General features: G+C 43.3%; 1 protein-coding gene across 4 annotated transcripts in view; it reads right to left on the reverse strand.

Moving 5' to 3' along the window:
- Positions 1 to 22,274, reverse strand: part of mob2a (MOB kinase activator 2a) — a 96,604-nt gene that overhangs the window by 17,145 nt on the left and 57,185 nt on the right. The window contains exon 1 of one of the 4 annotated variants that reach the window (XM_080762533.1): positions 8,652 to 8,894. The exons of the other annotated variants lie outside the window; for them this stretch is intronic. Within the exon in view, the coding sequence (XP_080618659.1) occupies positions 8,652 to 8,770 (119 nt within the window). The 5' untranslated portion in view covers positions 8,771 to 8,894. Of the gene's footprint in view, positions 1 to 8,651; positions 8,895 to 22,274 lie in introns of those variants that run through there. 4 annotated transcript variants of the gene reach the window in all.

The following is a 22,274-nucleotide window of genomic DNA, read 5'->3' on the forward strand; positions in this document are numbered from 1 at the left end:
GTTCTTGTGGACAAAATTGTTGCCATAAAAGGCAGCAAATGAACTCACCAGACCAGGCCAGATCAGGGCAGGCCAGAAGGCAAGAGTGGAGGAGAACTGAGGCCAGGGCTGGGCACGTCTCTGGGGGACTGCCACAGTCAGCCTGGCACCAGTGGGAACCCATCCGTGATATACCCAAGGAGAGAATCCAGGGGCCTCACCGAGGCCAAAGAAATGGGAATCGACGAATCCATGACGTCTTTGTGTATGAAAGTGTTTGTCAAAGCGTGTTATAACTGCTTCTAACGCATATTCTAACGCATGCATTTCTATCCATTTACTACTAATGCTGTGTATGTAATGGGTGACTGATTTGATGGTGCGTATCTTGACTAAAAACAATAGGGTTGTATACCAGGGTGACATTGGGGTCAGTTTTGAGCAGAGACGGACTCAACAGCTGTTGGTTCCTGTCTGTAGCTACTCCCCCCCCCCCTCCTCCAAAACGTATTATACCCGTTACCTTTCACTGGCAACACCCTCAACTTCTCCTCAAAGACTGTCTCACACATGCATGGACACACGCAGTCACGCACACAGCTGACTATAGCCCCCCCACCTTCCATGGCCTGACCAGCTGGACCCAACAGCTGCACCACCAGCCTGATCCCACCACGAGGGCCCCGAGACAACCCTGCAGAAATGAGCCCTGTCTGGTGTATGTTTGTACAAGCACGTATCGTGCGTCCAGTAAAACCCGTCTGTGCAAACATGCACACAAAAAAGCTCACAATTCCCCACGTCTGTTGAGCGACTGGTGCGCTCTGCGTTGCTGCACTTATGGGGGGCTTCTGTGCGTCAGCAGACTGCTGAATGCACACCGTTCTAAAATAAACCCCTCTCTCTAAAGACAACCAGGCCTCTGGCAGGTACACCCAGAGCCTGTCTCATTAACCGGCAACCTGGTTCCAATTAATACAAAGAATCACTCGGGACCACATTATAGAACTATGGAGGGGGAATTAGCTTAAGTGCTTAGGCTAAAAGTGCTACAATTTGCTACCAAAATGCCCCGTTGAACAATAGTTCAAAGCAGGAAAACTATGTAGTAAGACTATGTTGTTGACTGCTGAATGTGCCAAAGACATAGCGTTCAGCTCAGCTCGAAAAACACTGATTCCATCGACATTGGCGCACAACGCACAATCTGCAACTTTATAAGCCCAGAAACCAGAGGACGCAGTTTATGTTTTTGAGGGGCGCCTCCTATACACAGGTTTAATGTTTGTCTTTAGTTTGTTTTATAAAAGCATTGAAAATGCAGGGAGAATTTACGTTATTATGTGTCATTTACGTCATATTGTCTATTGTTAATATATTAGCGCCGCTCACTTCACACGGGTGTGATTTTTGTAAGTGCACAAGGCAATTTAAATATATTCAACTAGAATTTCATGCCCGCTTTGCGGGAATTCATTCCAGATTACGTTGCCGCGCATTATGGGAAGAAGGAAATTGCGGGAGTTGACTCCACATGTAGTAACGGCGCGCATGTTGTAGTTGCATTCATCCAAAGCAAACTTCAATTGAAATAAAATAAATGGTTTTTCATTTTCAGGTCATTAACGCTTTTCATGAGACAAAAATAAATGTAAAATGCAATGTATAGCCTATTATAAAATCCCAGGTTGATATAATACACAATCCTCTGTGATCACCAACTCACCAGAACATCTCACATTAAAAACGTTTGGATTGTCATGTTTTAAAGTATTCTACATGCAACACTGAGCCTGTAAGCTGTGTGATGCTAACGCGCTAACACCGTTAGCATGGTCTGTCTTGGTCAAATAAAAAACGGGCAATCTAGACACACAAGGTTACAATGAGTTTATAATGTTACATTGTGTTTCTGTGGTAAACAACTGACGTTAGGTCTGCGCACACTGTACGTTGCTATGGCAACCTGTCATCAAATGCTGCTAACGTTGTGTTCACCACTGTTACTACTACTGGCCAAAATGTCATACAAAGCACAACACCTAAAATCGGAATGTTATTGTGACCTATTGAGCACAAACAGACCATCATGATTTGCTTGCTGGACCTATAATTAATTTATTTGCATTCAATTTCCACTCGCCCATATAAATAAAAAGCAAGATGGCTGCCGATTGTGAGATAGACGGAGAGAACAGAGCTGGTGACGTGGGAGCCAGGGCAGTGTTGCCAGGTTTGCGAATTGTAAGCGAGTTGTAGTGTATGTAAGTAGCGTGGTTAAAGGCCTTGTTTGGGCCTGTTGGGGCAACAGCATAGGCAGCAGTGCTGAGTGTTCCGTGTAGGGAAGCCTCGGGGGTGTGGGTGATTGGGCCGAGAATGTTTGTATTAAACAAATGCATTGGCGGCGTGAGTGTGGAAGTGAGGCATTATTAGTGCCAATGCAACGGCCATTGTTTGTCGGCTGGTGGTCAGCGTTGGCGAAGGACGCGACAGGAGGAGATAGGTCCCGAACACTGCGAAGGGTAAGTGTGTGACGTCACTGCCGTGTGAGTGTGTGTGGGTGTAGTGTGTAAGATGGTGTTGCAATAGCGACGTAGCTGTTGTGGCTTTGGGTTTCTTCTGCTTTTGGGTACCACTTCTCCAATGTATATGATGTATCCAAGCCCCCCGCCCCTTCTCCAACTGAACCCATGTACACACAGTGAATACTCCCCCGGCCCACACGCTTCAGCCTTTGGTTCCTGCCAAGCTGAATATTACACAACTGTTGCTTAAATTGGCCTGTTGTATTGCGTAGGAATCTAACTGTTGGCATATGGACATAGTTCAATACAATCTGCGAGGGTGAACAGCATTCACATTCATGCCATGCTGTTAAACAAGACATAGAAGATGGCGTCCAGCTTCTCTCTGATTCATGCAGAAGGCAAAGTTCCTCTACTCTACAGACAAGAGGAGACGTTGCTTTTGAGTTTCCTAATGACAGAGGGCAAGATGATCCGATATCTTTCCCTTAAGCCTAACCAGCCAGTCATTTAAAATTATGTCTTAGGGTTGTTGTGGGTGGATGCATTTCTCCAGAACAGTGCCATTGTTGGGGTAATCTTTCCGGTAAGTGAAGGGAGCAAGCCAAGTAGTAAAAGAAATATGCTCCTTGTCCCTTTCTGCCCGTTGTAAAACTCTCAACACTACTACAGACTGGAGGTCGGTTGAAAGGTGTGAAAAAGGTACTGAATACACCTCGCATCATCGACAGGCGGCTATAGCTTGGAGCAAAACAATAGCTCATGGTTTGATGTTGCTTTTCAACAACAAACACGTGAATGTGTGCATGCTTAGATCATTAGAGAAATTATAATGGAAAAGATAACCACTGCACAGCACCTACACAGCACCTACTTTAGCTTGTAGATATAGTTATTTTCAAAGACCGCTGAATGCACTAACGTAAACGCTGGAAAAGATTGTATGATTGTATGAAGACAATAAAGATTGTATAATTGCGATAGAGAGCTTAGGACATGGCACAATCTGTCATCTGTATTTTCATTTATTTCTTTAATGTTGAAACAATAAGCAAGAAGCAGCACGATGTTCACACACATAATTTTTGCTTCAACTAATCATCAATATATTATAAATGGCTAGAATGATTAGAAACAAATGGCACAACAGCCTGCCATTTTTGATATTCCGTCGGGATAACTCACCACATTGGGCACGCACAATGAATCCAACGTTTCATCATCATAAATAATCATCATTTTCAATTGATTTACTTTTCTTTTTCTTTCTTTCTTGAGCAAACATGCAGATGTAGCTATGTACCAATAGGCTAACAGTCTCATTTAATTGAGAAAGGGCCACCACTACCCCTCCTAGCAAGGCTAAGCAGCCAACCAGCGAGCTCTACGAGCCTTTACGCCCTCCTCTCTCCACCACCCTGTTGCTACTGACGGGCAGTATTCGACGGGAGCCAACCGGCCAAGTTTGATCAGCTTTTGACGCCTCGCTATAACTTTTGCCCCGGCACGCCAGTGTACACACCGGCCATTCAACAGCCGATTTTCGGCCAAAGGCGCTTTCCAACACTGCAGACGTCGGGTTGATTTGTTGGGATCTTTAAGTACGTCACTACATTTGTCACTGGCAAAACAAACTACACTATCCATGATAACGACGAGAGCAAAGGCATCCTAAGCACTGCAGAAAATGTCTAAGAAAACAAATTAGATAAGTGCAAAACTGTATCTCGGAGGGTAATCAGACGAACAATGTACAGTAGGAGTGGTTGCATACGGAATCAATCCAGGAGGTTCTAATATCGTTAATGAACTTTGTTCTAGGTCCATCTCGGTCATAATGTGACAAAACATCAATAGCGTTATATTATCAGTGGGTTATGAATTTAATGCTGTCATACGAGGACAGCGTAAATCATGCTTTAGCCTCTGATAACACTAGACTTGAAAGAGAGAAGAACTCTATCATTTTCTAAAGAGAGCTCCCAGCCAGGCCTCCTGATCTATTTCAAGACTCAAACTGAATACTCTGAATGGCCCTTTTCCCTTGAAAAACCACAGACTGAGGCGCACAGGCATCCTGAGCCAAGCCGGGCCAAGCCAAACCACGACAGCCATTATGGGGCTAAAAAAGAGTCCGCGTTAAGGACAGACCAGCCTAGCTGAGGTCTACACAGAATAGCTGCTCTGTGTAAAGTTACACATGTTTTTTAAGAGAGCATAGTGTGTGTGTGTGTGTGTGTGTATGTATGTGTGTCTGTATGCATGTGTGTACACACACACACACACACACACACACTACAGTAGAAACTCACTTAAAGTAATTAACTGGATAAGCACATAGGGAAGCAACAAATGGGGTCAGCCGTCAATCAGTAACATCACCAGAAGTGGTTATAACTCAATTATTCACTCAATTATTCAAGTACAGACATAACCAAACCAAACCAGCACACTCCAATTTACACATACTCTATGTACCTGGCCCTGCTAGACCAGTACAGCTGTGACCCCCTCTTCTCCAATCTTGTCCTCAAGTGATGAATGGTTTTCTGTAAAGTACATAAGACCACCCATACTGACCTTGCAATGGAGCATCACAAGTTAACACACATGGGTGGGTAAAATGAGATTATGTGGAGCCCCTGGTTGAGTACCTTGTTGAGTGATGTACAGTAGCCTGCACCCTTAGTTAATCTGATGGCGAGATTAAATATGGATCTGAGGATGGACAAGATAGGACATTGCTCATATGACTGAGACATTGTGATCAATTCAATCAAGTGATTATTGCATCAGGGAACAAATCAGGGAAATGATTCAATCAATGGGAGATTGGGCGTCTGCAGCAACTGTGAGAGACCATTAATCATGCAGACCCTTGAATCCCAGTTCTGGGATGAAACATTTGGCGAAAATTGCTGCTCTAGAATTCCACAACTCTACAAGCCACTGATCTTTATCACCAACCATTCCTGTAACTAACTATCCATGTCAGGCTAATCTTCAGACCAGCTTCCAGATCCAGGGTATTTTACCATCCACTGAAGGAGGAAACAAGGTAACTGTTGAGCCATAAACAGGTCTAGTCTCCTCCCCCTGTAAAACACAAACTATGCGTCCTTGTTAACTTTGATAGAGTCCCTCTTTTGTTCACCCCCCCCTTTCAGCTGTTGAATTTCTGGAAACTCCCTATTTTATTTTATTTTTTCATTGGAGGGTATAAAAGGTAAATAATAAATTGAAGGTGGGCGCTTCTAAGAAAGTCAGCTGATTACCATCGGTGTGGTATTTCTGAGAGGTGGTTAAAGAAAGCAATTAAGTTTCCCTGGAGAGGAGCGGCGTACAGTAGGGCCTGTCATTACTTGTTAAGGAGATATTACGATAGACCAACCATACCACTGTACCACACACACACATGGCGCATTCCACTGCTTGCATGCATTTTACTGTCGGCCTGCATTCTGTTTAGAGATCCTAAAATGGTGGACATTCTTCAAACGATTTGCTATTCCGTCTGTGAGGGGCAAGGTGGGGGGGTGGACAATAGACAACAAGCCAGCCAGGCATATGCCCTTTTTGACATGAAGACACCTGTCACCACCACCAGAATCCATGACAAATTAATTTTAACAGGGCCGTCTGTGTCCCCTGAAGAAACACTCATAATGACTGCATGTCTCCCTCTCGCATGACACACCCGAGGTGAGCAGCAGTGTTCATTTCGTCGACTAAAACTATAAAGGAAAATGTTCGTAGACTTTTTTCCACTGACTAAAACGAAATACACTAAATGAAACCTAAGCTATGACCTACGATGACTAAAACAAAGACAAACTATACGCTGCGATGCGTTGTGAGCTAGTAGATTGGCTTTTCAGCATGCAACCAAGTGTAAAGTCGACGCCATCAAAATGCCATTAAGGCCCGCCAAAATATCTTGTCACTTTTCAGATGACTAAAATATGATCAACTAAACAAAGATTTATTCAAAAGAACTACATCAAAATGTTCTGTGAAACATAACACTGGCGAGCAGTATGTAAACACGACAGAGGTCATGGGCCCATAGCATGAGTACGCAGTGTGTGCGCCATTTACCCCCGCTCCCCTTGATGTCTCCATGGGGTTAATGCAGTATGTATGTGAATCCTGTTCCAAGTCTATTTAATTCTTCTATGTGGGTCATGCATTCTTCTAAGTCTTATGTCTGCTGCCCGTCTTTCATTTGCAGCTCTAGGAAACACTACGTACTTTCTTGAAGCCTCGTCCTACCCGAACCCGGGGTGCCCTGCATGCATGCAAGTGCCAAAACAAAAGATCTACCACTGAGCTGAGGTAATGGAGCACACAAACCTTTTTGTGCAAAGGAACGCCCCCCCCAAATTGATGTTTTATTTGGTTGCGGACCCCATTTGAAAATGGCTTGTACCAGGGACCCCCAGAAGAGACTTTTGTCAAAAGATTGTGTGTGTATATATTCTTTCAAAAATAGCAGATGTACAAGGTGCTGCACTGAACAGCCAACATACACAGTAAATTGATAAATTGTTAAATGATTGTGAATTTGTGATGCTACGTTAACACCCCCCCCCCCCCCCCCCCAATAAGACCAAAGGGTTTTGGAAGCAATATGAATGAGGTATTAAATAAACCCCTATGGAAGTCATGTGTTAGCTTTGTGCTTGAGATTTAAACGGAACATGGAATCTTAAATAATTCACAGCAGTAGAGAAGACGGATCACATGGCCCTCAGTTCATTCTTACTTGGGAGATCTAGTCTGCCTGATGAGTGGCCGCTTAAAAGGCTTTAAAAGACCGCCACACTGTGGTGTAAGTCAGTGGTTCCCAAACTGTTTCATCTCAAGGACCCCCAAATTGACACTAATTAGCCCACGGACCACCATTTATAAAGATATGCCAGGAGGCAGGGACCCCCCATAAGAGAAGATGTTTACAGTTCTAGCAGTGACTCTCAACCTGTTTAATTTCAAGGACCCACATCCATTAAAGCTACGGTCCCCCATTTAATGGCATTTCTATCTCTGGGACCACAATGTATATTGTAAAGTCAAAGCTAATGTACAGGTCCATTTGTACACTCTCAGAGTTACAAACCCATAAGGGTCCATTTGGTTACAAACTATCATATAGCGGGGGACCCCCTGGAACTCTAGGGGCCCCTAGGGGTCCCTGGACCCCACTTTGGGAACCAGTGGTGTAAGTAACTACCAGTAAGTATATTTACTCAAGTACTGTACTTAAGTACTTTTAACTTCATTGAGTATTTCCAATGTTCTGTACTTTTACTTCACTACATCTCAGAGGCAAATATACTTTTACTCCACTGCAATTATTTGAAAACTTGTGTTAGTTTGTAGATTGCCCTATAGGCATACATGGATGATTTAAAACTTAATTGTGAAAAGGGACATTCTGCATAACTGTTACTTTTTGGTACTTCATACTTTTACATACTGGTAAGTGGTAAGCTTAAAAAAAAGGTACTTTTCCCCCCACCACTGCAAGCTGTAAACGCCGGAACTAAGACGATCCAATAAAGATGTATATTGTATAATTGCGGTAGATAGCCATGGTTCACATGACGCTGAGAGAACGAGTCGTACAAGACAGTCATGTTTGTTTCAGAGTTACTTTCTCAACTAGTCAAGGAGGATGAGATGGACACAACACAATCAAATGAAACTGTCGATCTCCAGTCTCCACATGAAAAGACACGAGACGGATTCAATCAAATAAAGCAATCGATCGCTCTCCAGTAAGACACGAGACAACAACACGGGACCGGGCAAGTTTCGCTTTAACTAAGTTACCGGTACACGTTTCAATCATAGAGCAACACGTTGACTAAAAGAAAAAGAAAAACTACAACCGCACTGCCGCAGTGGAAACGTCACAACAAAAACACATGCGTTTTAGTTAATGTTAAGATTAAGCAGTCAGGTTTTTACAGTCAACTCAACTCTTTGGAAGTTCCATAAATACGACTAGCATGGCGCTGTTGCAAAGCTGCATTGGTCCACATGGACAAGAACAGACTCAATAAACTGTTAAATAAATAAAATACAATCTGACATAACATTACAAAGCGCTCATAGTCCTATATATTATATTGTTGTTTTTTTTACCTTAGAACTTTCCCCACCGCTTGAAGCACCATTTTGCAACTTAGTCCGTTTTTTGAGTTTCTCTGCGAGTGCATGTCCTTTTTATCTCCTGGTGACAGAGCGCAGTAATCTCCGACCATTGCTTTAAAACATGCAGATCCAAGGCAAGCTGGGGTTTTCTTCTAGAACCGGGTGGGTCGATGATATGAATTGACTTAAAGCTCGGGTCCGTCTGCTCTGCTCTGTGTGAGACACTCACTGTACTGTATTAGTAACTAGTACTACTGTACAGGGAAAGAGGAAGAACCTTGAGACTTTGGAGAAGTGTCCTCCCCTTTCTAGACTTCCAGCCAATCAAAAAGGAAAGGAGGAAGAAAACAGCGCACGTCACAGTCAGTCGTCTCATGTGAACGTGTTCCTGACTAGCCTCGGGTTCCTGAGTAGTGTGGAGTTGCACTGTAACAACAGGTGGTCTACTACTACTGCTCTTAAAACTAAGAGTACAATGGACGACAATGGAAACAATACATTTTAGCATAACCTTTGACTGTACTACAGACGCCGTTAACGATCTTGGTTAATAAAGTAATCAATCAAATAAATAAATACATCAAAAACCTGACATGGGCTACAATAAACAATTCGCATAGGATTAAACACCCAAGAAAGCACTATAGCATGTTTTCATTTGGGTCCGTTGTAATCAATTCATCAAAACATTTAATTAATGACAGACAAATATACAATACTATGCAAAAACATCATATAAATGAGTTGAGGAAAAAAATAAAAATATGTAGAAAGAGTGCTTTGATACCCGTTCTATCCTCTTGTGTTGTGAGCTTGTAAGAGTGGCTATTTTCACCTTATGTTCACCTATTATGACATGCCCACAAATGGGGATGCTAGCATTCAAGCCATTTCAGTGTTATTTCTTTCAGTGCTAGTGCTTTTTTTTTGCACACCAGTTTTGCTCATGACATACAAGATCATACTGCACACAAAATATGGCCGCCTGGGTTAACGTGTTACATGAATTAATAATTAACTATAAAGAAAATCATCTGTGCGTATAAACATTATACATGACAGATTTACAAGTGTGGTGGTGCCTTGAGCCCCTTGTTTGTAACAGTTTTGAGACGTGGTGGGTGCCAAGGTGTTGACTTCCAGCGTCACCTGAAGTCTTAACTATGACAGTCTGGCGGAGGTTTAAGGACATGTTCCAACTTGCCCCTGCCGGTAAAGAGTAGCAGCAGCAAAGGTGAGGTCTGGGACAATTCCTGCCCGGAGAGACAAAACAGTCCCAAGATCCACATTGTAGCTGTCGGGCAGAAACCTCCTATGTAAATTAACACCGTACTTGATTCATACTACTGTAACAGTGTCACACTAACGTATCAAACGTGGCAGATCTGCAAGCTCGAGCTTGTAGATCTGCTACTTTTGAATTTTAATCGTGAAAAGTTTTTTGACATATGAGGTTTCCACCCGACAGAGACGATGCATTATGTAAGAATAAAACAGCAACATTTTGTCATCCAAACCCCGATTCCTGAGGGCAGATTTTAATACACAGAACACAATAACGCAAATTAATCGGTCATCGGATGTTTCACTGTTAAGACACTGAAACTTGAACGAACGCAACAACAAAACAGAAGGGTGGAATTTAACAACCTAAGAGGGTCTAGAGAAGATTATGACAGTGTTAAGGAGCCCTATCATTCTCCTGCCCTCTAATTACTCTCCTTCAATCTTCCTCTCTCATTCTCTCTTCCTTCACACTTTCCCCCCTCCCATTCTTTAATTTTAGCTTGCTTCTTTTCATTGTCTCCCCGTGTCCCAGGTCTTTCTTCTCTCTCTCTTCACAGATGGGACCTGTGGGGCAGGCAGTGCAGCTGCAGATGTGAGAAATACCAGCAGTCTGCTGTTGCATGGACACACACAAAGACACACTAATCTACAGCATCTCTGAAGCCCTGCACACTTAGTTTGTTGTGTTCCTGTGTGGGCACAAGTAATTTAAATGAGATAAAAAACAAAACAGAGATAGAGAGCGTTATGTGAAAGCTCTGGTCGCATTGTGCATGTGATAGTGTGTGCGTGTATGTATGTACTGCGCGCCGGTGGTTGTGACCGGTGAAGCATGCCGGATCACTGGACCTTCGTTCTGAGCTGCTGCTTGTTTGTGTAAATAAGACCCTATTTGTGCAGGCCGAAGTTCTATCTGAAAGTATCAGAGTCCGATAGGGGGTCCATGACACAGTCAAACTGCAACACTCCACTACTGCACACTAGTGGCAAACGCCTCACCGTCTGGCACCTGCAGACTGCACGTTCAGAGGGGAGAGGGAGGCAGAGGAAGGCAGGCAGGCTGCTGGGTGAAACTTAAGGGTTGGGGATGGAACTCTGCTCTAGAATCTCTGAGTGGCTGCTGTACTGCTGCTATGGCGATGGTGGTGGTTAGGAGCTAGAGTAGTGGGGGGAGAGAACAGAACAGGGCAGATACTTTTCTCCCCTGGAGCTAAATATAGCTTGCATGGCCCCATACAGAATGGAACAGTACAGCGGGGAGAGAGGGGAGGAGGGTGGCTTGCGTATGTAAATGTGTGAGCCGTGCGTGCACACATGGGTGTATGCACAAACGAGTGAATCAGAGAGTGAGGACATGACAGAGGTGCGTGGGGGAGGAGAGGTTTGTAGAATGGGGATGGGGGGAAAAGGGGAGGAAGTGAATGAATGAGCGAGCCTAGGGTTAAGGGTGAGCAGGCCTAAATGGCGTGAAGTACACCCCCCCCCCCCAAACACACACACACACACACACACACACACACACAGTTACTTGAGGTGCCCACTGAAGTGAAAGCAATTACTGTAATGGAAATCCTTGCAAGGAGAACTTTCCATCAATTTGCCTTCAACTATTAGATCAGTGCGGTCACCCTAAAATAGAAGGCAGCCATTCATGATCACTGGGGCATGGGCCCGGTCTGGTGCCTCACCTCTCAGCTTGACGACAGTCACTGAGCAAGGCCTTAATGAATGGGGCTTCAAAGTCACACAGCGGGAAACTAATAACTTTACAGTACTTGTACCAGTACCATGTTGGCGGAACGTTGTTGTGCCATCAGTGAACAAGTGAAGCCGATCCTTGCGTCGCTGGTTCTCAAACGCTTTCGTACCAAGGACCCCAAAACATATATATATTTGGTCATGGACGGCCATCTGAAAAGGTTTTGTGCCAAGCAGATGGCAGATATACGAGCTCAGACAATGTTTAAAATAATAAAAAGGGTTCAAATGATTGTGATGCTGTATTAACTATGCACTGCTTTACGCAACACTCGGTGGGTGGAGGCCAACGGGCGTGCATTCCACCGCCCCAAGTCTTTCTTCTCCACCTTCATGACGTTGTACCGAAATGGCATCACTCATCGGCTGACTACAGTAACCACCAGTAACCAGATGCTGTGTCTCTCACTCACACACACACACACACACACACACACACACACACACAGTGGTGAACAAAGCAGAATACACTACTATGGTGGACACAGGCTATTGCTTACATATCCCTAAGAACATTTTATGTAACATTGAATCAATGATCCAGATTAGAGAGAAATGGCACATCTATTCACTGTGAAACGGAAGGGTTATTATGTCCCTTACATAAATCCTTGCAGTGAAACGGGAGACTTTTGAAAGAGTGGAAGGCAATCGGTAGCTTTAGGCCCGATTGCCAAAATAGGGATTGGTTTCCCGATATGGCCAATCTAAAATCATATTTGCTGCAATCATCATATCTTATATCTAGGCCATGATATCAAAGAAATAGACTGAGACAATAGAGTTGGTAACAGTATTGAGTGTCAAACCCCGTCAAAGGCAACCACCCCTGGGGATGACCGACGCAGACATACAACCCAGATACAATTTATTTTTATGAATTGCTCGTTAAAAAGGGAGGAGTAGTACGGGAAATAACAGTTTTATGTAATACAGTGATGTCAGAGCGGGGCGGGTGTTGATGACTAACCGATGAGGTGATAGCGGTTTATGCATTACTCAGTTAAGTCACAAGACAAGTGCAGTCAACCATCACCAACTGTGATCTGACCGTGACATAACAGCATTGTGACAAAAATAGAGAATGCAATTGGAAAAATGCCAGCAATTCCAATCCTTATGTTGCCCCACGTCACAACCACCAGGTGAAGAGGGCTCCTCCACCCTGAAAGACAAACGATCAAATTGGCATGTGAAAACAATGGAATGAAAACACTGCAGGTTTTCATCTGTCCGCTGCCATGATCAGATGCAACACTGAGCAGTTGGCTGAACTACAGCAGTGACATCCCATGTTAAAATCCCCACTGGGACTCTCCCCGATGCGGTGCTTGTTGGCCAGGGGCCACTCTAGCTCACTGCTGGTGGTGCTGGCTGGCTGGCCTAACAGGTTGGGTCTGAAAGTCAGCGGACATTCCACCTATTTCGACAAAGAAAACAGTGAACTCTGCCAGCAACAGATGAGTCACGGCCATAGCAGCAGATGCGCCTCGGGTCCTGGCAACAGCTCAGTCCCCGCCTGCTGGCCCCCCAAAAAAAAACCCCGTCCAATGATGCGCGAGCGTCGCATCACGGACATGTCAGCCAACCAACCACATGAGAGAACCGGCGTGGTTCCGAGTTACTCTCTGTGGGCCTGCGGAACTTTGGGTTGGTGACCCAACGCTCTGGGTGCCTCTGAATGTGTTTGAAGCACTGTGTGGCGTGTGTTTAGGTAAGGCCTTAGTCAGTGCAAACAGTGCAGGCTGAGGGTCTTAGTGCCTGGGGAGGGGGATTTCTATAGGCCAGATAAAAAGGTCAGCAAGGCCAGGAGGAGACACTCCAAGCACTGAACCCTGCGACCTGCAGTGCAACACCGACCTGCACCTCCCCAACAAGACATCATCACCGTCCCTGTGCTGTGCAATGTGCATGCATCGCACAAATGTTGACTATGTAAACTGCAAACTCTTCTCCCTTCTGGCTCCAAAACTTTGGAATGCACTTCCCATTACAATCAGAACTGGAGCCTCACTCCCTATCTTGGTGATTTGGGAACACTACCGATATCTGAGGAATTTATCCAAGACTGAAACAAGGAACGCAAAATCAAATTACTACAAAACAATTTCAGCCATGATTTCCATAATCCCAAACAGTTCTGGAACAAACTGAACACCTTCCTTAATAAAACCGACAAACAATCTATAAATCAAACACAGATAAATAATATTATCTCGGACCCTCCACTCATTGCCCAAGCTTTCAACAATCATTTCACATCAATTGGTAGTTCCCAATCCACAAGCTCCGAGTCCTATGTAACAACAGATTTTCTTTTATCCTTTATTTACCCAGGGTAGTAGCTGAGCACAAGTGCTCATTTTCAGCAACGCCCTGCACACACACACACACACACACACACACACACACACACACACACACACACACACACACACACACCTGGGAGCTGACCAGTACAACCACAGTCTTATACTGTTGGCCACTAAGCAGCTCCAGGGGGAGCAGTTGGGGGTTCAGTGCCTTGATCAAGGGCACTTCAGCGGTGTTGGGTGAGTGATGACAATCACTTCCCCACCCAGATTGTTCCTGCCCGTCCGGGGAATCGAACCGGCAACAGATGTCCTCCACGCTATATGTGAGCTAAAAGATTGCTGGTCCTGATGCTCATATATTAGCCTTTCCTCTTGCTGATCTGTTCAATTTATCTCAGTCTACTTCCTCACTCCCACCCATATGGAAATGTGCAAGAGTTAGCCCCATTTTCAAATCCGGAGACTCAACTGATATAAACAATTACAGACCTATTTCAATCATCTGCACCACTGCAAAAATCTTTGAAAAACTGGTCTTCAAACAACTATCTAAATAATACATCAATCAGGAAAACATCTTATCCCCCTTCTCACTTCTCAATCACCACAGCTACTCTAAAATTCACCAGTGATGTGCTAATGTCTTTTGAAAAAAGCCAACTTACTGGTGCAATATTCATTGACCTACCTCCTCCTAGACAAACTCCATTCTATCGCTATTCAACGACATGCTCTTCTCTGGTTCAATGCTTATCTTCACAACAGGCGTCAATGTGTTGCGTTACAAGGTTCCCAACCAGACTTTTTAACAGTCCCTGAAACCATTCACATCCCCATACCCACTTAGACACACACAACATCCCTATCTCATGGTTCTCAACAGAATACTTTCGGTATCTGGACGCAGGTCATTCCACTACAAAGCTCCATCTGACTGGAACAACCTTCCACTTTCACTCAAATAAACTACCTCTCTAGGCAGCTTCAGGACTTCACTATATTCACATCTCCAAACAACCTGTTCATGCTTCGAATACTACTTACTCACATGTTTACTTCTTCGACACAGGTTATAGTACTGTTTTTCTCTATTTCCATATATAAACGAGTTGGGGGTCAGGGGTGGGGTGGGAGAAGGGGAGCAAGCTAACTGTACCTGTATGTGTATGTCCTGTGTATTTGCACTGTATGTCATGTTGCACCTATGTGTCTTTAGTACTGTGTACTGCTGTAATGTTGTATTTTGTATGTATAGGACCCCCTCTAAAACGAGATGCTGCATCTCAAGGGGCCATCCTCTAAATAAAGTTCAAAGTTCAAATATTCCGCCGTAGTCTGAAAACCCACCTGTTCAGACAATAGACAGCACTTTATGTAGACTTAAGATAGCATTATATACAGACTTAAAGCACATAGACAGCACTATAATTGCTTTTTATGTAGTCATAGCACTGTATAGTATATTATATATGTATAGTTTATACATATAGTTTCATTATATAGATATATTTCACTGTTATGTTCTTAGCTTACGTATGTTTCATGATAACTACTTAGTTTTTATGTATATGATGTATTGCCATGCTTTTTGTTCTTGCTTAATGTAAATCGCTCTGGATTAAGAGCATCTGCTGCTAAATGCCTAAATTGTATGTATGGCCTGTTGTACAGAACCTATAGGTACTGCATGTGCTCACATGCCTGCGCGCCTAATAGCACACGGTTATGCAAACAAAGAATAGACAAGAATAGATGTTGGCAAACACAGCGCAAAAGTAGCAAGTCAGTGGGACTCTACCTCTGCACTGACAAGACGAGCTTGGCCAACCGTGTTTGCTTAATTTATTTGACACTGTTCCCTCAAAGACTCTCACAGCTCCTCTCTACGGTGAACTGTGGCTTGGCTAACACACGGTGGGACAAGGTTATTATGGTTTCGCATTTTTCAGCTGTAATTTATTTTGTTTTTCGTTTTCAGTTCAATTTAGTTTGTTAGTTTCAAGAGTAGGTTTGTAGTTTCATAATATGTATTGTGAAATACAAAGTCATGTAGAGTGTAGACATCCCAGTCTCAATAAACATAATAGGCATTATGCACCAATCCTCGTGCAGACGGCACATTTGATCAAATTAACAAAAAAACGAAACATTTTCTATTTAAAAAAAAGAAATCTATTCAAAAAAAAAAGGTTTTAGTGCACACTATAGTTTCAGTTCTAGTTTTTTTTTTCAGGAAAAAGAAAATAAATCTGAACTAATTCTAGTTAACTAATAATATTTACAAGCTCCGGATGCAGTTGGGAATTGAGATTAGTACTTCCATATGTTATGTCTATTGTTCAGTGAAATTCCGTAAAAGAATGAACATAACCAGCAGTTCCTACATTTCTAAATCTCCCTCCAACTTTCTCCTTTTCCTACTAGAGGGCTTATGGAGGATAATCTCTCTCTTGCCCTTTTTTCTTCTTCTTCCTAGCTGCATCTCTCCATCCCTCTCCCTAATGCTCAGCATTCCAGTAGGGGCAGGGCTGCAAGCACAGACATGCCATCCCAGCCTGCACAGTCTGGCCCAACAATGGAGACAAAAAAAGAGTTCAGAAATACACGATTCTAAGATTGTATCTCTGAAGACAGTTTTCAAACTTTTGCATGCCAAGGCCCCCTAAATGTATGCAATAGCTATCGTATAGAATGGATAAAGTGGTCAAAATGATTGGGATGCTACATTAACTACTTTAGCTGGACCCCACTTTGAGAACCAATGTGTTAAAGGACTACTTCACCACTTTTCAACCTATCTTCATATAATAGGTCCTCACTGATAATGATAAAATGGCACGATTCTTTTCTACTCAGTCTGTGTCTCATAGGAGGGCTGTGGGCAGTTTAGAAACCATCTTCCAGTGACATCATCATTAGGCAGATTATTTTTTAAACAAGATGTTCTTTACAAAAATGTTTAGATTTTCATTATCGTGAGAACGATGGCTTCCATTTTCACAATGCAACTTTTCAGGACTAGAAAGCCTGCAGTTTTTATTAGCTTGTATTCCCCTTCGATGATGTCACTGGAAGAGGGTTTCTGAACTGCCCACTGCCCTCCTATGAGACACATTTTTTCAAGATTATTAGTGAGGACCTATTATGAAGATAGGTTGAAAAGTGGTCCTTTAAGGTTTAATAATTGGCCCCAAATGTCAGAAGGTTCGTTTGGCTATTTATTTACTGTGGCTCGCGAGGCCACTTGCTCTGCAATTTATTAGCCATCAGGTTTTGAGAGGATACGATCCGTGTGCGTGACTGCGTGCATGTACTGTATGTGTTTGCCAGATACAGCAGGCAGGCTCTAGACCTAGTGTAATGTTCAGGATATATCGAAGCGTGTTTAGCAGATTCAGTCAAAGCAATACAGACAGAGGTGGAATAATTGGGCTTGGATTAATTGAACGCCATATTATCGAGGCGTGTATTTAGCATGGACCGCAAATGGTGCTGCATTTAAAGACGGAGAAGCAGCAAACATTAACAAATGAAACTTATAATTTCCATATAGCCAACTATTTTCCTCATCAAGTAGCATTACATGGGACTTGGCCTGAACACTAATACATGGCTTTGGGGCCAACCCTAAAACACATGCTTCATTTAACAGCATTAACAGAAGCAAAAAATGACTTGACTGACTATTGCCAACATGCTCATAATCCAATTACGAGTCTTGTTAGCTTGAATTCTAAAAGATTCCTGCATGCTCTCTAGTTGACACGGGAGCTCAGGTTTTGCAAGAGGAAGTACACGAGGACTCGAGGAGGATGTTTTAGATGAGCGGAGGATGTTTGAAAGACGAGAAGCGGCACTCTGACTGTTTTATGACCGATGCTGGAGGAAGAGAGGGCTTTAGAATGAGAGAGAGAGATTGCAGATGAGAAACCCCAGACCTCGTGTCAAAGATTTATCTATCACCATCGTCATGGCTACTGCTGGGTTTTAAACAGCCGTCATATAGGGAGACAGAGGGAAGAGAGCTGTCCGGAAGACGAGGAGGATGAAGGAGTTAGTGGAAAAAATATATGAATGAAGATAATGGTTCTCAACGTTGGGTCTGGGGTTATATTTTGCTAATATAGTAATTAAATCAATTTAACCACTTTGACCCTATCCTATACATTAGTAAATTGATCATGTTAATTTTCTTCTTGAAACAAACAAATGTGTAACACAAATCTTGTATCCCTGGCACAAAATATTTTCAGAAGGGTGTGTCCTTTGCAAAACATGTAATAATTTGGGGCTGGCCGACATGAAAATGTTTGACAGCCACTGAGTTAAGAGATATGGGAGTGGGTGAAGAGAAGAGAGTAGAGTCACAAAGGGGCAGGATGGCGTGCGTATGCAAAATGGAACGGTTTTATGAAGTTAAGCATGATGAGGAGTGAAGGAGTGTAAAAACACAAGGAGGATGAACCGGGGGGAGGTTGTCACAGCATGCACCATCAACGCCAACTCCCAGCATTCCTCAGCAGGGGAGAGTCCACCAGCAACACCTGTCTGTCGAAAAGAGCTGACCTAGGGGTCAGTGGTAGACAGTAACAAAGTACATTTCTTATTTGTACTTTGAGCGTTTATATTTTTGGGTATTACTTTCCTCCCACTAGATTTTCAAAGACAAATATTGTACTTTTGACCACTACATCTCTAGGAAGGTGGAAAAGGACATTATGAATGAACTACTTAAGCCCAATTTCAATTATAAAGTAGTGAACTTTGCAGATCTGCAATTTATTATTGGTGTTTTTTTTAATAAAATCTGTCCACGAGTATCTATACTTTGACTCAAGTACTGGGGCGAGGAAGTTTGTGGGGAAAGTGCCTAGGGTTAAGGTGCAAGGTCAGCTATTTAAATCATGTTATGGGACAACTCCATAACCTTCAGTCAAGCTGTGTGAAACAAACAGGTTAGGTTTGTGCTTCTTAAACTTCCAGGTGTCAGTAGCATGGCCAGAATGTGACTTTGTCTCCAGGGCACAGCCTAAAAGTAGAGGTTATGACCGCAAAAAGCAGAGTCCCTGTGAAGGGCTACGGGTCAGGTGCGTGCTGGACTCGTCCCTCTGGCTCGACAGCCTCACTTCTCGACACTAATGGCGGGAGATAAGAAAGAGTCTCTGACACCTTCCATCAGTGTCAGCCTCAGGGCCTAAGATCATTATCATCCCACAACCAGAGAGGCCTGTCCCAAGGCTAGGGAAGGCGGCCTTGGGCTCTTTGGGGACAAGCTGTTCTCTCACAGACACAGTGTCCTCCTGAGTGTTCATTTAACGGTGAGAATGTACAAATGTAGCCAATGTGTTCCCACCAAATTCCAAATTCAATTGCCAAGACGGCTTTCTTCACACTGTAGGCTTATGGTGAAGTAGTTATGCTAATGTATTATAGTTGGACCAATGTTTCACATGTTTAATCTTGCCATAATCGATTTTGAACATTATACTATCAGCCCAACGCTAGTAGGAACAATCGAGTTTCCTTAAGGCAAAGCATCTTCCTAGAACTCCACTCGTAAATCTAAAAGGAAAAGAATGTTCTTTTCCTGAGTATAATATGATAGGGACTAGTAACCTTGGCATGTCGAGGGGTGGAGAGAGACACACACACACACACACACACACACACCTCTGAATCAAACAAAAAATATAACTCATTACGGTTTCAAAATAACATGCGGGTGCGTACCAATCTGTGAAATATATGAGAGATAATGTGGTTTGGCCATGCTTGACATGTGAGAGAGCAACATTCTTTGTTTGGAGTCCAACCACACACACAGTCAGGAGAAAACTTTGTGTGAGCAATCCCACCACCTACAGGCCAACTGAGACACTGCAACAACCTTGACAGGTCTGGTTCATTAGGTTCATTGGTGCAGAGAAATGTCTTCATTTATGGCAAATGGTTAACAATGATTAACGATGACCGACTTCAGATGGGAGATTAGGATGATTAGAACACCATTGATGCTTTCTATTTTTAGGCATAATGAATGAATACGGGCAAAAGAGGAGGTGAAACTATATAATATATAGTTCCCGCCCAATGGAATAGCATGGGTCCATTAGTGTAGACATTGTACTATGAACCATACACAGCCGTCTTAAGACTGAATTTCCATTCTACTTTTCCATTTCACGGTTTATAATAAGGGTGTGGGTACTCTGATGTGTGCGTGCGTGCGCTCATGTATTTCCTGAAACCTGATGCTGAATGGCTACCATGCTGACGCTATAGACTCCTGCATCCTTTGAAAACGGTTCAAACTAATGAGGTACTTTCCACTACGCTAAAGAACGGAACACACTAAAAACAAGGAGACAGGAAGCGAGACAAGGATCCTTTCAAGTGTCACAACGTGCACATCAGCCTGCAAAGAGAAAAAAAAAAAAAGAGAAAAAAAAAAGAGAAAGAAATCACCCAACGAGGGTCTGTTGAGATCTTGTTTTCCGGGACAGAGACACGTCTGGACGAGGGCACGGCTGAGGAGCAGTGTTGTTTTGGGCAGCACATTTCCATTTTAGTTTTAGTCATAGTCTCTTGAATAGTTTTCATTTAGTTTTAGTCACATTTTAGTCGCCTGGAATGTTTTAGTGTTAGTCTAGTTTTAGTAGACTAAAATGTATTTTGGCGGGCCTCGATGCCGTCGTAATGAGTGTTTTTACACTTGCTGCGACGCGTTTGCTATTTTCAGAATGCAACCAAGTGTAAAATAACTTATACTGGATCTCTTGTCCACTAGCCCCTTCCTAACATTTTAGTCTAGTTTTTATTTGTCGACGAAATTGTCAGTATATTTAGTCATCGTAGCTTAGTTTTCATTTAGTTTTTGTCTGTGAAAAAAGGTAGTCGACGCACTGCGAGCTATTTTTGAATAGCCCACACTAAAATATTAAAACACGGATGCCTTCCCGGTTTTAATGGATTAAAAGGCTATCGTAGATTCGTAGAATCACCACAGTACTAAAGAACCATTTTATTTCGTGAATGGTTGAACATGAAGAACCATTCACAAAATTTGACGGAAAAACTAAGAACCATATTATGGTTCTAGAGAACTTAGTTTTTAGTTTTTCCGTCATATTTCTTTAAATATTTGTTTTTGGCTTTTATGTCTTTGATAGTTACAGTGAAGACGGACAGGAAAGAGGGAGAGAGAGACGGGGAGAGACACGCAGCAAAGGTCGTCATGAACGGGACTCGAACACGCAACGCGCTGTCAGGCCAGAGCCTATATGTGGCATGCGCTTGGACCATTAGGGCAGCGGGCGCCCCTCTCCGTCAAATTTCTTTACTTTATTGAGGCACTTAATATGCGAACATGGGACATGAGACACAGTTTGATGTAATATTTGGGTTTAAGTGGTTACAAATGGTTTCTTCAAAAAACCTGGTTCGGAAAGGTTCTTTCTAGAACCAATCGTCTATAGTTGGCACCTTTATTTTCCTGTGTGCAGGAGAACAAGAGGCAGACTGTGCAAGGGGGGGAGAGAGAGAGAGAGAGAGAGAGAGAGAGAGAGAGAGAGAGAGAGAGAGAGAGAGAGAGAGAGAGAGAGAAGGGTGGTATAGACTGTCGGAGGAGAAAGAGACCATGTCATGGAAAAGGATGGAAGGATGGATGGAGCGGGAGGGAGCTCAGAGGAAGTATGTCGGGAAAAGGGTTGGGGTGGTGCCCATGTTTGCACAAGACATGTGTGTGTGTGTGTGTGTGTGTGTGTGTGTGTGTGTGTGTTAGGGTGGAGTATGATGGATCGGGGGTGAACAGAGCTCCGTTCATGATCTTGAGGAGAGTGGGGGGGGAGGGGGGGTTCAACTAACACCACCCAATAAAAACACAGAAGGCAGTGCCAACCCAGACTGCCAGGTTTGTCTTAAGCTTCCAAATACACAAAGCAGATGGTCCGCTGAAAACGGCGTGCGCTAGGAGGTAGTCCGCTTGGTAGCGTGTAGGTATGTGAATTATCGATTAATGCATACATAGTTAATCGATAAGTTTTCATAAGGTTATCGATCGATTAACCGGTTAGTTGATAAGCGTTTTTATAAAAAACTAATCTGATTAATTTCCCCCATACAAATCTACATTTAGCTGATATACAGAAATAATACAAAAGGCATATTATATTCCTTAATCAAATATTTATTTGACCATTGACGACACAGGGCCAGGCAATGGCATCTTGGTATGTGCGTTCCTCGGCCGCACACG

Source organism: Protomyctophum bolini, assembly GCF_963924005.1.
Source record: "Protomyctophum bolini genome assembly, chromosome: 4".
In the NCBI taxonomy this organism is placed as follows: domain Eukaryota; kingdom Metazoa; phylum Chordata; class Actinopteri; order Myctophiformes; family Myctophidae; genus Protomyctophum; species Protomyctophum bolini.